Source organism: Anthonomus grandis, chromosome 14 (assembly GCF_022605725.1).
Source record: "Anthonomus grandis grandis chromosome 14, icAntGran1.3, whole genome shotgun sequence".
In the NCBI taxonomy this organism is placed as follows: domain Eukaryota; kingdom Metazoa; phylum Arthropoda; class Insecta; order Coleoptera; family Curculionidae; genus Anthonomus; species Anthonomus grandis.
Genome location: NC_065559.1, coordinates 1,790,194 through 1,808,052, shown reverse-complemented (window position 1 = coordinate 1,808,052; position 17,859 = coordinate 1,790,194). Strand labels below are relative to the sequence as shown.

The 17,859-nt window shown below is 32.7% G+C and overlaps 1 protein-coding gene across 4 annotated transcripts in view; it reads left to right on the top strand.

The window, feature by feature from the left end:
* The window catches only part of LOC126744454 (harmonin), a 98,611-nt gene that overhangs the window by 74,345 nt on the left and 6,407 nt on the right, over positions 1 to 17,859 (top strand). Inside the window, exons 11-13 of one of the 4 annotated variants that reach the window (XM_050451888.1) lie at positions 11,043 to 11,204; positions 16,888 to 17,526; positions 17,598 to 17,672. In XM_050451888.1, the coding sequence (XP_050307845.1) occupies positions 11,043 to 11,204; positions 16,888 to 17,526; positions 17,598 to 17,672 (876 nt within the window). Of the gene's footprint in view, positions 1 to 11,042; positions 11,205 to 16,887; positions 17,527 to 17,597; positions 17,858 to 17,859 lie in introns of all 4 variants that reach the window. The other 3 variants (XM_050451887.1, XM_050451886.1, XM_050451889.1) reach the window with 3 other exon arrangements.

The following is a 17,859-nucleotide window of genomic DNA, read 5'->3' as shown; positions in this document are numbered from 1 at the left end:
ATGAACTACTCTCCGTAGTGAACGAGATGAACTAGTTCGCAACAACCTTAAAGGCTCGTTCACTGCGAACTAGATAGGCGATCGCGATCGCGATCGATGTGACAAGGATCTAGGAGCAGAACCAAGACCGACCGACTGAACGTAAAATCAAATGACTCATTTTACATTTGAGCCTATCTTTCGTATTCGGTTCATTTCAGCTATTAGCTAGGTTTGTTTTGGTGGTTCCCCGATGTTTAAAGGTTATGTTTTCAATTTTGTCCAGTTTATAGATTCCAGTTTAATGTTTAATTATTATCAGTGACTAGTGGGAGTATATTTGACTTTTTTTTCTTTTGTTAAGTTCGTTCCGAAGTAAAACTGTATTTATTAATTCTAAAAGTAAAATAAATGTTTAAATTTAGTTACAAATATATAAATTAGTGCTACTGAATTAAATTGTTCGTTCATATTTTGAATTTGGAAACAAAGCAAGCAACAAATTGCAATTATAAATGCCTGTATATACCTCGTGCAGTTGTTCGTATTCGTGGATTTACCTCGTAAAAACAGCAAGTTCACGGGTACTAGATACTGTCTTGCACTGATAAGACGGTACTGAATCGTTAAAGCGGCCCGTACATGAGAATGGATGAAGTAGCGGTCAACAAATTATTACTTGAGCTACAGAACACTAGAGCAGAACTAAAAAAATCTATAAGGGACAGTGAATCTCGTATATTGGAGGAGTTAGAGACAAAAATAAAAAAACTTGAAGTGGAAAATACTTCTTTTAAAGAAGAAATTGAAAACTATGAAATAAAAAGCAAAAAGAAAAATATTATTGTTTTTGGCATTAATAAGGAAGTAGTTTACAATGTCTCTAAACTTTGTCAAGATCTGAATCAGGTACTAGGAACAGACATATCCGAACGAGATATAAGCGATGTATATTTGTTAGGAAAATCCGAAAATAGTCCTATCAAAATCGAGTTTGTAAGTTTTTTAAGAAAAAAGCATGTACTGGTTAATCTCAAGAAACTAAAAGGAACAAAAATTGGGATTTCGGAAGATCTGACCAAAAATCAACAGGAGGACTTGAGAAAATTAAGAAACTATTTAAAAATTATAAGGAATCAACAACCAGATGAAAGCAGTTACATAAGAAGATTTAAACTTTACATTAAATACGTAGGATATACTGCAAAACAACTGGATGAAGGCGAATATGTCGTTTTAGATCGACGTCCTAATAGTGCTCCAGCTACCCCAACAGTAAGTAGAGATTTGGATGAAGCATTTGAAGACACAGTACAACACAATAATAAAGACAAGGCGGAGGAAGATATACAGATCCACCAGCAGCAACAGGAGAATCGAGTCAGGAAAAATGAAGGAAACAAAATAATCACAAATCACAAAGAATCCACAAATAATTCTACTAGCAACCAAGAAACACCGAAGAACATATCAAGTAAAAAGCCTTTAACTAAAACCAAAACTTCGTCGTTATCTGATGCAAATAGAATTAAAACAAGGTCTAAAAACTAATCGGGTAAGCGTACAATAACAAAAAAAAAAAAAAAAAAAGTGTATAATTTTACTAGGTAATTTAGTAAATATTAAATATAGTTTTTAGTTTAAATTAATTACAAAAGGAAAATGGATCCATATATATTAAACTTTGAATCTAACGAGTATAAAACCATATTCTGGAGTGATTTAAACAGTATTAACTCCATAAAAATATTTCAACTAAATATATGTAGTGCTGTTAAAAATCTTGATAATTTATTGCTCTTATTGTCACAGATTGAGGTAAATTTTGATATCATAGTATTGACATAAACTTTTCAGATATTGAACACAGATATGATTTGCTTTAAAATCATGGCAATATTAATAAAAATGACGGTGTTCTTGTCTACATTAGTCAAAAGTTCAGTTATAAATATGTAATAAAAAAATTGTCAAATATAAATTTTATTGATATTGATCTAACTCAACAAAAAAATGAATCTTTTAAAATTACTGCTATATACAGACCACCGTCCACAGATACTGACGTTTTTAATGCAGACTTGCTTCATTATTTATCTGAGTTGCCTAGGTTGGATGTTCACGTTATTTGTGGGGATATTAATATTAATATCCTAAAGGAAAAACAAGATTTAAATCATGTTCAAGAATATCTTAACCTTCTTAATGCAAACTCCTATGTTTCGTACGTAAATAATGTTTGCACTTGGGAGAGAAATTTACAGAAATCCTGTCTAGACCACCACTTTGTTAAATCCGGAAATTCTGAAAATATTAAAGCTTATTTGTTAAATTACAAGATAGCGGATCATTATCCAACTATCATTGAAATAGGAGATCAGAACAATTTATGTAGAAATTGTCCAAATAAAATCATTAAAGAATACATTAATTATGGAAAATTGATACAAGACTCCTTTTTAATAGACTGGAATTATTTTTACTCTTGTAAGGACTTAGATGAAATGACGAACATTTTTATAAATAACATAACAAAAATCATGCAATAAAATACAAAAAACGTTAAAATAAACAAAAAAAAAATTGCAAGGAAGGGTTGGATTAGTCCAAGCCTACTAAATGCTATTAATAGTAAAAATGCACTACATCAAGAATTAAAAAAATCTCCTAACAATTTAACTCTAAAACAAAATTACAACATGTGTAAAAGAAGTCTTGTAAAATCCATCGCCGCCTCAAAAAAACAATATTTTGAAAAATTACTAAGTAACCAACAAAACACCAAATGCCTCAGTCAATAAAATTTGTAACAAAAACCAAAAAAATCAGGAAATTGAAAAAATAAAATTATATCTGATAAAAAAAAATAGCCGACGTATTTAATAAACACTATTGCTCAGTAGGGGAAAACTATGCCAAAAAAATTAAAAAACCTAAAAATTTTATTGTCAACGAACCTGAAATAGCAAACAATATGTTTCTTAATTTTGTTACTGAACAAGAAATATTAAAGATTATAAAAAAATTAAAGACAAAAAAATCCCCCGGTTTTGATGGTATACGTACTGAAATCTTAAAATTAATAGACAGTCAAATCTCATACCCATTAGCATTTTTAATAAATAAATGTATAAAAAAGGGATATTTTCTAAAACCATTAAAAATAGGTATTATTTCTCCTTTGCTTAAATCTGGAAGTAGACTGGATATTATAAACTACAGACCAATTTCGCTGATAACAAACATAGCAAAAATTTTTGAAAAAGTGCTAAAAAGTAGAATCATGAAATTCTTAAAAAAATACAAATTGATATCCGAGAATCAGTATAGGTTCATGGAGGGTAGATCGACGGAAGATGCAATTGCTGGGCTCACATCACAAATATATAAAAATCTTGATGAAAGCAGCCCGACATTGTGTATCTTTGTTGATCTGGCCAAGGCGTTCGATACAGTTTCGCACTCCTTGTACACTACTGTTTGTTTTGTATATAAATGGCTTACTTAAACTGAACATTAATGGTAAAACTATATCATTTGCTGATGATACTGCTATTTTGTTTAAGGGAGAAACATGGGAGGAATTAAAAATTCAAGCAGAAAGGGATTTTTCGCTAGTTAAAAAATGGTTTGATTTTAACTTATTAACTGTAAATCTTCAAAAAACCAAATGCATATTATTCTCTCCCAATGATAAAACAATAAACTGTCAAGGCATAATAGTGGATAATCAAGCAATACCTGCGACAAAGACTATAAAATATTTGCGAATTATTATAGATAACAACCTCCGATGGGACCATCACATCAAACATGTTGTTAAAAAGATTAGATGTGTCATGCCAAAATTAAACTATTTGAAAGACTTCCTGTCAACGAATCAATTAAAAACTCTATATTTTTCATTAGTGCAGTCACATTTGATCTATGGAATAATTGGTTGGGGAGGAGTGCTAAACTCACATGTTACAGGTTTAGAAATAACTCAAAAATGGGCACTTAAAATTGTATTTAACAAAAGTAGGTTTTTTCCATCGGATACATTATATGGCATAAGTGGTGTCATAGATATTAGACAGCTTTTCTGTTATAGAATGCTCTTAAGATCGTTTAAGAAACCTCAAGAAAGTTTAGTTTCTAACGAAACAAACTATAATTTAAGGTCTTCAAATAAAGTTATTATTCCAAAATGCAAAAAAATGTGCGGACAGAGAAGCTGGCTATACCTAACTCCAAGACTATATAATAAAATCCCTGATGTTGTGAAATGTTGTGAAAGTTTTATTAGTTTTAAAAGAAAAGTGTCAGACTGGTTACTGAGGGTACTATCGCGAGAGGATGTAAACAGTTTTGTGAACCAAAAAGAAAACAAATATTAAATTATATACCCAAAGACTTATATTGAAGTGAAAAAGTGTAAGAAAGTGTCACACAAAAAGCAAAATGATTTTTGCTTTTTCGACAATACTTATGAACGTTTATTACGGTAAATTTATGGTAAAATATGTATTAATATCGAGATTAATATTGAATTAAAATTGTATTTTACATTTGTTTAATAAACATCCTATATAAGACCGTGGAGGTGTACAGTGAACTGAGAAGTTTATAATTGTATATAATAACTTTACATTATAAAACATCGAAAAATGTCTAAAAAACGTGATGCATGGACGCATTTTGACGTTGTGCCTGAAAATAGTAATAAGGCGAAGTGTTGCTACTGTAAGCAAATTTTATCAATATCGAGGGATCAAAATAATTCGTTTTTAAAACGATTCTAAAAAAAATTAACTATACTTTTTAATCCGGACTAATTTTAATTTCGTTAATTTAATATTGGATAATTATATTTGTAGATCATGACCACAGCATAAAGAAACTTACTTTCTTAGAGTATAAAATTTAACAATACTCAATACTCAGAGTAAAAAATTTAAGGTGAGTCAACTGCAATCTGATATTTTAACATACTTACGAAGTTCAAAGCCGATGCCTCTTTCTAAAAGCAAAGAACTGGATTTTCAGTTATTAAGGATGATTGTCAAAAGATACTACCCTTTAAGTATAGTGGAAGATCCAGAACTTATCAAATTAATGGAACTTGCTGTTCCTGGATACAAGGTACCTAGCCAAAAAACAATAAGCGAGAGTCTTATGTCAAAAAGTTATGAAAAAATTAAAGAAAAAATTGAAGCACAACTTATTTCCGTCGAATATGTAAGTGTAACTACAGACTCCTGGACTTCAATAAATAATGATAATTTTACTGCACTGACAGCACATTATTTATAAGAAGAAAATGGCTTATTAACTCTTAAATCACATTTAGTTGATTGTTTCCAGTATAATGATACCGCCAAAAACCTAAAAGAATTATTAAGATCAAAATTTGAACAATTTCAAATAGATAATAAAATTGTCTGCGTTGTTAGTGACAATGCAGCAAATATTCTGGCGGCTGTGAGAAATGGTGGGTGGAAGTCCAAAGGTTGTTTTGCTCATTCAATTAACCTTCTAGTCCAAAATGGTTTGAAGGAAATTTCAGACCTTTTAAATAAAATTAAGGCGATAGTAACGTTTCTTAAACAAAGTTCTTCGGCGTTAGCAAAGCTAAAAGAAATTCAGAAGCAAATGGGGCTTCCTGAACTTAAACTAACGCAAGACGTCGTAACCCGGTGAAATTCCACTCTAGATATGGTAGAAAGGGTGGTTACTATAAAAAATGCCCTGATTTCCACTTTAGCACCTGTAAACGCAGAATTAAATACAGTTTCCGCCACAGATTGGGCTATGTTAGAAAAGTTGACAGAGAAATATTGAAGAAATTTTTTTTCTTAAAATTTAAAAAACCTGTTTAAATAAAAATTTCATTCAGTTGTTTAAATTTGTTTCAATTGACGAATTAAACGTCTAAAAGTCTGAAAACTATGTATTTTATCATGTTTTCCTCATTCGAATAATTTTTAGAAGGTTAAAATTGTACATTCTAGTTATTCTACTATAAAAGTAAACGTGAACTACTGTGAACTAGTGAACTAGTTCAATGAACTATTCTGGATTATAAACGAGACCGAGTGAACTAGTTCACGTAAATGAACTAAAAAACCCATCTCTACTCTGCTTGTTCTGACGATTGAAAGTGAACACGTTTTACCCCTTTCTTAGCTAAAACGGTTGGCTAGTGGTGAATAGTCAAGCGGCATCCTTTTTCATCCATATTATAAAGTGTTTTCGGGGTGATTAATTATATCAAGATCATCATACATTTTCCCTATTTTTGAAAAATGATCATCAACTATAAATTTATTAAGTTTTTGAGCCCTAGCTGGATTCATAAACCGTGCTTTTCTTTTAGAAATTACAGGATTTCTCTTCATAAAAGCCTTTAGCCAATCTTTACCGGCAAGTTTTGAAGTTGTATTAAATTGATGAGCAATTTTATTATCTTCGCAGAATCTAAATACCAATCGACGAAGGATTCGTGGAGGCACAGGTAGACCTATTTCACTAAATCTTATTATTCTTTCAACGAGATCAGCTTCTTGTTCTTCTTTTAAAATAGTTTTACGACCTACTCTTTTTATTAGGATTACTCAGAGTACCGCGTTGAACAGATCGAACTGCTGATATTAAATCAAGCAAGCACCAAGGTGCCCCTTTTAGGAGGCATGATGTTAAAAAGCACTGAAAATAAAAGAGAATAGTTTAGAAGTTTAATAATATGTTAATAAAAACGTTAATTTGTCATGAGGATAATAAGGCCTACGTGGAGGGTAATAAAGCCTATAGCTTATTTTTATAGGCCTTATTACCCATCCATGACGAAATATTATGTAAATTTATTTAAATTATGTCGGCTAAATTTAATCTAATAAACTAAATATAAAGCCTAACCAAAATATCTGCAGTTATAAATTAAAAATACAATTATAAATACTAAAAATACTTAGTTTTTGTTCGTTGTATCCTTATAATATCACACGCGGCGATCCGTCGACACAAGTTGTTGGAACTTACTGACGCCCATAGAGAAAATTAATAAAAGTCCTCTTATTTTCTCTAGACCTCTTAGACTTCTTAAGACCTCTTATTTTCTCTATGCTGATGCCCGAAATCGAGGAACGCGGGTAGTCCGTTCGAATGTCGTTTGTAAATGGACCAATAGGAGACGCGGACCCAACGCAATCGATTTGCGATTAATTTAAAGCGGTTTTTTTGAATATAGGCCTTATTACCTGCAGGTACCTTAGTTCTTTTTATAACCAAATATTCAATCAACGATAACGCAGAATCATGACCGTATTTTGCCACAAATTTGCCAATGATGTTTCTGGCACCACTTTTTCACATATAGGTTATGTGGGATGTATCTGGAACATTTCAGAATGTGCTATATTTATTTGAGAAATATACCATAAAAGTTTAATTGAAAACATTTAATAGCAAATTTTTTGCTTGAGATCTAGATTCTGTTTTCAAATTGGATGCCTTTTTTCATTGAACTGCCACTATTATATGGCACATATTATAAAATAACAAACAAGTTATTGATATGCAGCTGTAACATCTAACTATAATACTAACCAATATTTTAGGGTAGATATTAACTGGATCCGGAGTATAAGGGATTTACGGAAAACTAGAAAAGGGCTGTTTAGTAAAAGAGGTTCAATTATTTTGTACAGTTTAAAGGCGCTACTTACCTGCAGTCTTTTTATTTCAATACAAAAACATCTTGCAATGGGTGCCCTTTTTAATAAACAAAACTGCTCACTGCTGCCAACTTAAATTTTGGGTGTTTTTAGGGTAATATAAAAATTATTTAGGATTTACAGCCAATATCAAGGGTTCCGAAAAAAAAACAAAAAATTCTAAATTTCTTCAGTTACTCTTGATTAAAAAAAAAATTAAAGCAATTAATTATAAATTACCAATTATTATAGAAAAGATCCCATCAGACAATGATAATTATGTGCAAAATGCCTTTCACAATTCAATAGCGAGGTAACAATTATATCCCGTATTTTTCCGCAACAATCGTCTTAATTTAGAATTTCATCAAAACAAATTGAGAAATACGTGTTGCAGAATTTAAAACAAAAAGTTATTTAATCCTCTGCAGTGTACAGGTTTAATTTTAAAAGGATAATAATTGTGTAGATTTCGGAGCTTTGTTTGTTATTTGGCATGGCGAATCCAGTTCAGTAGATCGTATACATTTGGTTGATTAACAACGAACAATGACTGATTTTATGAAACCAATTTTTATTTTCCGTAACTAACTCATCAAACAATTAAATGCATCAAAAATTAATTTAATTTTACGAATTGTGTATAGAATCGTTACGCGTTACGTAACTCATATTTTTTAGACCATGCACTTTTATCGATTGCGTGTATTTTTTTTTTATTATTGCAAATTATACGGCAAATGTTTCTATCCTGATTCTGTTTTGACGAAAGCCTTCAATTTAATATAGCGCAGATACGGTTAAATGATTTATAATGAAATCATGAAAGTACGGTCCTGTCGCGTCACTTTAGATTTTTAAATAGAAACCAAAATTTTCTTTTTCCAATTTTTAGATTCTCCATGAAGTTTTGGATAATGATCTTCATAGCTCTTTTTAACACTTTGGAGCTATTTGACTTTTTAACCCTTTTTTGACCTTAAATACCAACTGAGCTTCAAGAATCATTGACGATCACTATGAAAAGTTGTTTTACGTCTATAGTAGGCTTAATTACGTGAAAAAAGTGAGAATTTAAGATTATTTAAGGCGTGTCTGGACCATGAAATGCAGTGGAAACCAGAAAAATGGACTTTTTATCCTTTTTTGACCTTAAACCCTACTTGAGATCCAAGAATCATTGTCGATCGCTATAAAAGGTTATTTCACGTCTATAGTGGGCTTAATTACGTGAAAAAAGTGACATTTCAAGGTGACTCAAGGCATATTCACGGCTGTAGTGAGTTTAATTACGTAAGAAAATTTACATTTTAAGACTATTTAAGGTGTGTGCAACCAAAAAACTGGACTTTTTACCCCTTTTTTCATCTTAAACCCTACCTGAGATCCAAGAATGATTGACGATCGCTATAGAAGATTGTTTGACGTCTATAGTCAGCTTAACTACGTGAGAAAAGTGAGATTTCAAGATGATTCAAGGCGTGTCTGGACCATGAAATGCAGTAGAAACCAGAAAAATGGACTTTGTACCCCCTTTTTTACCTTAAACTCCATCTGACATCTAACAATCATTAACCATCGCTATGAAATGTTGTTTCACGGTTATAGTGGATTTAACCACATAATAAAAGTGGCACTTTAAGGTGATTCAAGGCGTACCTGGACTATGAAATACAATAGAAACTCGAAAAATTGACTTGTTAACACTTTATTGACCTTAAATCCCATCTGAGACGCAAGTATCATTGACAATCTCTATGAAATGCTGTTTCACGTTGTAGTATGCTTAACCACGGAAAAAAATTGATATTTTAAAATGATTCAAGGCGTGCCTGGACCATGAAATGCAGTAGAAACTGAAAATCTGGACTTTTTAGCCCTTTTTTACCTTAAACCCTACCTGAGATTTAAGAATCATTAACAATCGCTATAAAAAGTTGTTTCGCGTCTATAGTGGGCTTAATTACGAGAAAAAAGTGACATTTTAAGATGATTCAAGGCGTGCGTGGACCATGAATTGCAGTACAAACCAGAAAAATGGACTTTGTACCCCTTTTTTTTACCTTAAACTCCATCTGAGATCCGAGAATCATTGATGATCACCATGAAATAATGTTTTACGTCTGTCGTGGGCTTAATTACGTAAAAAAAGTGACATTTTAAGGTGATTCAAGCCGTGTCTAGACCATGAAATGAGGTAGAAACCGAAAAAATTTACTTTTTTTACCATAAACTCCATCTGATATCCAAGACATTGACGATCGCTATAAAATGCTGTTTCACGTTTGTAGTGGGTTTAACCATGTAAGAAAAGTGAAATTTCAAGGTGATTCAAGGCGTGCCTGGACCATGAAATGCGGTAGAAATCGAAAAAATGGACTTTTTACCCCTTTTGTACGTTAAACTTTATCCGAGACCCAAGAATCAATGACGATCACTATGAAATGTTGTTTCACGGTTGTAGTGGATTTAACCACATAATAAAAGTGACACTTTAAGATGATTCAAGGCGTACCTGGACTATGAAATACGATAGAAACTGGAAAAATTGACTTTTTACCTCTAATAATAGACGTTCTCATCTATGATCCTCTAATCATTGATCGCTATAAAATGTTTCACGACTATAGTGGGCTTAATAACGTGAGAAAAGTGACATTTCAAAATGATTCAAGGCGTGCCTGGACCATGAAATGCAGAAGAAACCGGAAAAACTGAACTATTTACCCCTTTTTTGACCTTAAACCTCATCTGATAACCAAGCGATCGCTATGAAATGCTCTTTTACGTCTGTAATGGACTTAACAATGTAAGAAAAGTGACATTGCAGAATGATCCTAGGCGTGCCTAGACTATGAAATGCGATAGGACCCTTTTTAAAGAAACATATCCTTTATAGTGTTGAGCCTGTAAAATCTGAAGAATCTATATTCATTTCATCTCTAGCTGGTCGATTTAATTTTCGATATGACCCCAACGGTGTTGATTATAACAGAACCGTATTCAATGTTTTTTTTCGAAAATTACTCCTTTCTTAGTTAATTATGATGGAGATGTTTATAGTGAAAAAAATTTACAAAACAATTTAATTAATAACTAATAAGGAAAGTGAACAAATTATTTATGGAAGTTAACCGACCTGTAACAAATGCAGTAATAAATAAAAACTGTTGATATGATCATTGCACGACATTCATAATTAAACGTGAAATGGTTACTTAGGCACGGCAATGACTCGTGTAGAAATAAAATTTTAACGATCCTAAAAACATAAATGGTTATCTTTAATTGGGAAAGCATGGTATGCAATAGAATTCATAGGAAAATTCAACACATCTTTTTTTAAAATATTTCATTAATTTCTCATAGGAAAGACTCAAAAACAACAAAAACAACGAACTATCCCGAAAACTTGCCGAACGTTTATCGGATCTGCATTTACAAAATGGCGCCTCGGATAATGACACGAAAGGGATGACATTAAATGCCAAAAAGAATCCCGAAGGTTCGATGCCTCCACCCCCACCACCGGTAAGTTTTTACTAACTATATACCTTGAATGTTTAAACAAATATAGAAGTAAAATAAGTATACAACCTAAGTGACAATTTACGAAAACCCTGCATACATGTATTGAGTACTTAGTATAATTGGCACCTAAAATCCGCAATATAGAGTACGATTTTAAGACGCTGAACTCGAATTCAAGTTGCCGCACTCATATTATTATTAAACGTCCCAATTATTTAACTTGCTTCAACTTGCTCAAGATAATAAACATTTTTAAACAATAAATAATTTGTTACTTAGAGACATTAGGAAATTTCAAGTGACTCCTTATCAATTTTTAGGTCATGTTTAAGTTAGGTTTTAATCGACATTTTAAAAATGTCTTTTCAGTACGAATTTGAAGCAACATCATGATAATGAAATGTTTAAAATAAAGACACTGAAACGTAATCAATGATCTTTTAATCTATCCCTAAGAAATAATGAAAAATATTAATTGACCAAGCAAATCTTATTGATTGATCTTATATATTATCTGATACGAACCTATGATATATAAAGTATTCCATGGAAAAAAATATATCACTTAAAATGTCTTGTTCGTCGCCTGCGATTATCTTTACCTAAACCAGTCTAGATAGCCAATCCTTAACACTGACTCGAGCAATTATTCTCCTAAATCCACACACGCAATATTTGCCATTAATCACAAATTAAACACGAACGACGATAATCCCAGTTTATTTAAGATAAGATTTGATTGTTGAATCTATCATTGTATTATGACTGACGTGACCAATTGTTCCTATTGTATTATAACAAACAAATATTTATTTATAGAGATCGAAAGTATTGTTGCGCCGCACAGTGGACCCAATCGAAACCCTAGTGAACATACCTCACGCAACATTTATTGCATGTACAAATCCCGATTTAGTGAACAATTCTATGCTAAATATATGAACAATTGTTATTGTAGATGGAGAAAAAATTCTTTTTGAAAAGGAAATAAAATATTTTTAGAGACTATTTTGGACGCAAGCCTAAACTTTCATGCGCATGCAAATTACATCATGAGGAAGTTTTCAAAGAAAGTTGGATTTATAGCACGCATAGAAAAAAATCTATCAATGCACACAAAACTAATGCTTTATAATGCCATGGCCCATCGGCAACTCTGTTCGACATTATTATTTAATTTACCCCAATATATAATAAACCAGTTTGAAATAATACAAAATAGAGCTATGACACTGATCCTTAAATGTAATCGTTATACTCCAGTTTTTTCTTTATTAAACGTCCTAGGTATGTTGTCTGTGAAGCAAAGAATTATGTTTAATATTTATCTATTTATTTTTAAGTTAAAACATCGTCTGCTACCAGACTATATCTGTTATAAATTGACAATTTTTAGTGATGTTCAGAATTATCATACTCGCAAGCGAACAGATTTCCTAGTTGACAGATGTAATACAACTAAAGTTGCTCAAGGGGTTCTGTTCTGACCAACATTGTTCCTGTTACATGTCAGTGATATCTCTCAAATTCCAATTAGGGGCAAATTTACTGTCTTTGCGGATGATACAACATTACTTTGGCGTGACACTGACACCAAGAGGTTAAAGAATATTGTTGATGAAGATTTAATTCTTGTAAAGTCATGGTGTAAATCTAATAGTAGATTAACTTTTAATATTTCTAAAACTAATATTTTAACTTTTAAATGTAACTTTGCAAAATGTTAATGTTAATAAGTCCTTCTGAAACATGCAAATCTTTGGATCTGACGATTGATAAGCAATTAAAATTTGCAAATCATATCTCCTCTTTAATAGGAAAGTTATCATCCAACTGTTATGCTATTAGACTTGATGTGGCTAAAATTGCCTACCATGCTCTTATTGAGTCTCATCTGAGATATGGTATTGTGTTTTAGGGTGTGTGCTCTCAGTTCAGCTCTCTATTTAGTTTGCAAAAAAGCAATAGCCCCTGTAGGCCATTACTTTTAAAACACTCTGTCCTGACATTGCCATGCCTTTTTACTTTAAAGACCGTTTGTCTTATCCACAAAAAATATCGCCATCAGCTTGAGTTACAATCTCCGAACAACCTTCTCTTTACCTCTGCCTATCCCAAAAAGTGAGCAGATTAAGTCCTCTATTGTGTACTGGGGCAGAAGGCTTTTTAACCACCTACCTCTTTATATAAGGCTAATAAATTGTGAAAAACGTTTTAGGAAAAAAATATAAAGAAACTTTTACTTGCTAAAGCATTTTATTCTCTAGACGAGTTTTTAAATACAACTTTTTGACAGTGAAGAGTTTTGCGTAACGTGATGTGACTTCTTACTACCTTTTCTTTGGGTGTGTTCCTATCCACCGATTGAGAAAGGTTTCATCCAAAAATTTACGCATAGTGCGGAGGAGCGCCATCTTGCTAGAAAATTAGTTCTTAGTCAGGATAGTCTGGGTCCAATGGATTTGTAAATAAAGCTAGTAATGCTGGAACTAATTCAAATTGGAGAAAATCGAGATACACTTCTCCCGTTAAAGTCTGTTTAAAGAAAAAGGGACCTATTACTCTTCCACACCACACATTTAGTTTTTGAGGGTACTGGGTGTTTACCTCCATCATCCAATGCGAATTTTCTGTTGCCCAATATCGACAATTTTGTCTGTTCACACTACCATTCAAACAGAACGTGGCTTTATCGGAAAAAATAATATTTGTTACTAAATTATTATTTAGGTTGCACATGTTGTAAGCGTTCACAAAACTCATTTCGCCTATCGACATCGTCATCAAATAATAATAATAATAATAATAATAATAATAATAATAAATGCCTTTATATTACGAAAATAGTTAACAAAAGTTATTATCCAAAAATGCGGCGAGATCTAGCCTGGGGCTACTCTATCTAACCGCACTGCTAACTTAACATACGAAAGCATAACAATGTAAATAATAAATAAATTGAATAAGTTTTAAACATTATGAAAAACATACAGAAAAAAAAGAAAAAAAGAGAAGCCTAAAATTATAAGAAACCTAAAATAGAATTTTGCTTATATCACATGACGTAATTAATTATTAAAATAATTATAATTATATCTAGTTTATAAAAGAAAAAAGTAAATAGTGATATAACTTAAAATTAAATGAAATATATATTTTTTATATTTTAGTTATTAGTTCGCAGTGTTAGAAAAGTAAGATTTGACAGCTTTTCGAAATAAGACAGCCGAGGTTTTAGCTTTAAGGTTATTTGGTAATGAATTATATACCTTAACCGCACTATAACTGAAAGACCCTTGGAATTTGGAAGTTCTATGATTTGGTATCAAAAGGTTTGCAGAGTGGCGCATTACACGGCCATGTATGCTGTTATGACTGGATAATTTGTCATATAGATATTGGGGAAGTTTATTATGGAGTACCTTATAAACAAGAACAGCCATATCGATTTTATAACGTTCATCCAAAGTCAACCAGCCAGAGGCAAGAAATAACGGGGTGACGTGATCAAATTTTCTTCTATCGTAGCAAAACTTTAGGCAAGCATTTTGTAGCTTTTGTAGGCTTAACTTGTCCTTTTGAGCAAGAGCTGGCCAGAAGAGTACACTACCATAGCTAATTAAAGAGAGAACCAACGAATCACTTAATTTGAGTTTAACATCAGAAGATAAAATATCCTTATGCATGTATAGAATTCTCAATTTATAATAGGCTTTTTGTAAAATACTGGAAATATGTTTTACAAAATTAAGTTGATTATCAAGAAGAATGCCTAGGTTTCTTTCGCAGTCAGATGGTTGTATAATATTTCCATCGACAATAACATTTAAATTCAAATGATAAGATTTAGGCATTTCAAAAAGTAATAGTTTAGATTTAGTACCGTTGAGAGCCAGCCCATGAAAATTAGACACCTGTACAATTTGATTTAAATCGGTATTAATGCGTGCTAAGCCAGTATTCAGTTCATTTATCGGAAAAGCTGAGTAGAGTTGGACGTCATCTGCATATTGGTGAGACTTGCAGTTATGCAGGAATTCAGAAAAATCACAAGTATAAATCGAAAATAGTAGTGGCCCCAAAATGCTGCCTTGAGGAACTCCCTGATTAATATTTAAATATTCTGAAAAGGTGGAATTTAAGCGCACTCTTTGCTTTCTATTACTTAAGTAATCACAAAGTAGACTCAGCGCCGACTCGTATAATCCAAAATATTTCAGTTTGGTAAGAAGAAGAGAGTGATCCAGAGTATCAAACGCTTTGCTATAGTCCAGCAGCACTAATGCAGTAACCTCTCTATTATCCAAAGCACTAAAAATATCATCACATACATGCAATAGTGCTGTCATGGTACCATGCTGCGATCGAAACCCTGACTGAGTACTAGGAATTATGGAATTAGGTCTAAAAAAATCATTTAATTGCATATACATGGCCTTTTCCAATATTTTAGAAAGGGTTGGCAATATACTTATAGGTCGATAATGAGAAAATTCCGTAGGGGTATTATTTTTTGGGATGGGCAGTAAATCAGCATTCTTCCATTCAGATGGAAATTTTGATAATACAAGTGCTTTATTAATTATAAAAGTTATATAGGGTGTTAAATAAGGAACTAAAAGTGAAATCATTTTAATGCCCATGCCATCAGAACCAGTTGCAGTAGTTTTTATACTACAAATTATTTTTTCAACTTGCTTTTCAGAAACTTCTTTAAATTGAAAATAACTCTTGCACAGGAATAACTTTGTAGGGGTGATATTTGTGCTTTTTAACTATTCGGTGAACTATAGATTTCGCCATATGTAAATTTGCCCCAATCTGCGACAGAGGAGTGCATGGATTTTCTTCCAAAGAAAACAAAACGTCAAGTCGTTCATTTTTCGAGCAGGACGACCAGATTTCGGCAGATCTCTAACATGACCGAATTCTCTAAATTTAGCCTCTATTCTACTCACCACCTTTTGACATATCGGAGGACGATCAGGATGGATTTCATTGAATAATTGAGCAGCTTCTCTTTGAGTACGTGTTCTATCACCAAACCCAACCATGCACAGAATTTCTATTTTTTCTCGTTCCGTTAACTTTACCATTGTGAAAACCGCAACTTTGCTCGTACACTTCACACTTGACAATATCTGTTTGACGTACAACTGTCATACAGATTCTATGAAAATACATGGTCACCAGCGAACAATAAAAAAACACGAATAAATGGAATTTTGCTCTGTAAAAAATTCTCAGAGATAAGGTGACTCCTAAGGTGAACTTCAATATTAATGTTTGGTCGTCTTTTTTTCGATAACTGTTGACTTCAGGTATAGGACATGATGCGTAGAATTCCACGCGAAATTCAAAAATGAAATAAAAAAAGTGAATGAAGTTCATGGTCGTAATTTATTTTTGAGCAACCCTGTATAAACAAACTTCACGTGCAAAAATGCGCAACTTGAAATAAAAATCGACGGGTCCGAGCATTTTTTTAAACACACCCCTGAATTTTAAATGAATTTAGACATATAACTTTTGGGATGCACTGTATATTAACTGCCATACTATGTATTTTATTTTTATGTTACAGATTTTGCTAATTAAAGAAAGATTATATTCGCTTACTTCTCTATATTTAATAAATAAATTAATGATACATTCTCTCATCACACATTTCATTCACTTTTAGCCTCCCCAGTTCAACGGTACCACCACCACGGCAGAAAGTAGCGCCTCCTCATCAACCCCGTCATCCCCAACCTCATCCACCCGCTCAAACACCCTTAAAAAACCAAAAGCACCTCCAGTCCCGGTAAAATACTCCATCCTCTCTTATAAAACCGCCAATAACTCACCAAACCCTCCTCCCTCAGTTAAGAATCAGAGCTTTAATCAGCCTCCCCCATGCCCGACTCCTGATTACGACACCTTAAGTCTCGCAAGTAGCTACGGAAGCGGTTTGACCTCGAAATCTCCACTAAACCGCACCAAGAATGACGATTCCGCTGAGATGCAATCGATTGATTCGTTTAAAATCAACAATTCTACCAGTGAGGTACAACCAAAACCCCCGAGTACTTATTTCCAGAAAAGGACCCTTGCTACTAGTCTTTCCAATCAGTCCTCTAAAACCAGCACTATCAGGAAGAGTCGTCCCATAAGCGTTACCATCGGGGAATATCCCTCTATGAGGAGACAACCTGGGAGATTAGACTTTCTGCAGAACGGTACTGAGGTCATAAATGGTCAAAGCATCGGGAATCGATTGACGTCGGAATTGACTCAGACTTTAAACAGGTCAAACCTGAAGAAAAAAACTGAATCAATGGTAAGTGAAACTAACTCAGACCGGACGTTATTGTGGCAATAATAAAACGGGGGTTAACTAAACAATTTTAGGAAAATTTACTGAACGACTACGGTGATGATTCGTCGACGATAAAAACCCAAAAAAATGGCTCCGTGCAAATTTCGGTGAGTAAGTTGTCGAGGGCCTTGGCAAAGTCGACCAGCGATCTTACCGAAGACGCCGCGTTACCTACGAGACGAAACCGGGTCACTATTAACGTCAACCTGACCAAACCGGACAGTATTTTGAAAAACTCGGACGGTGAGAGTGCGAGCCTACGGGGTCACAAGAGTATCACTTTCGAAGAGACGT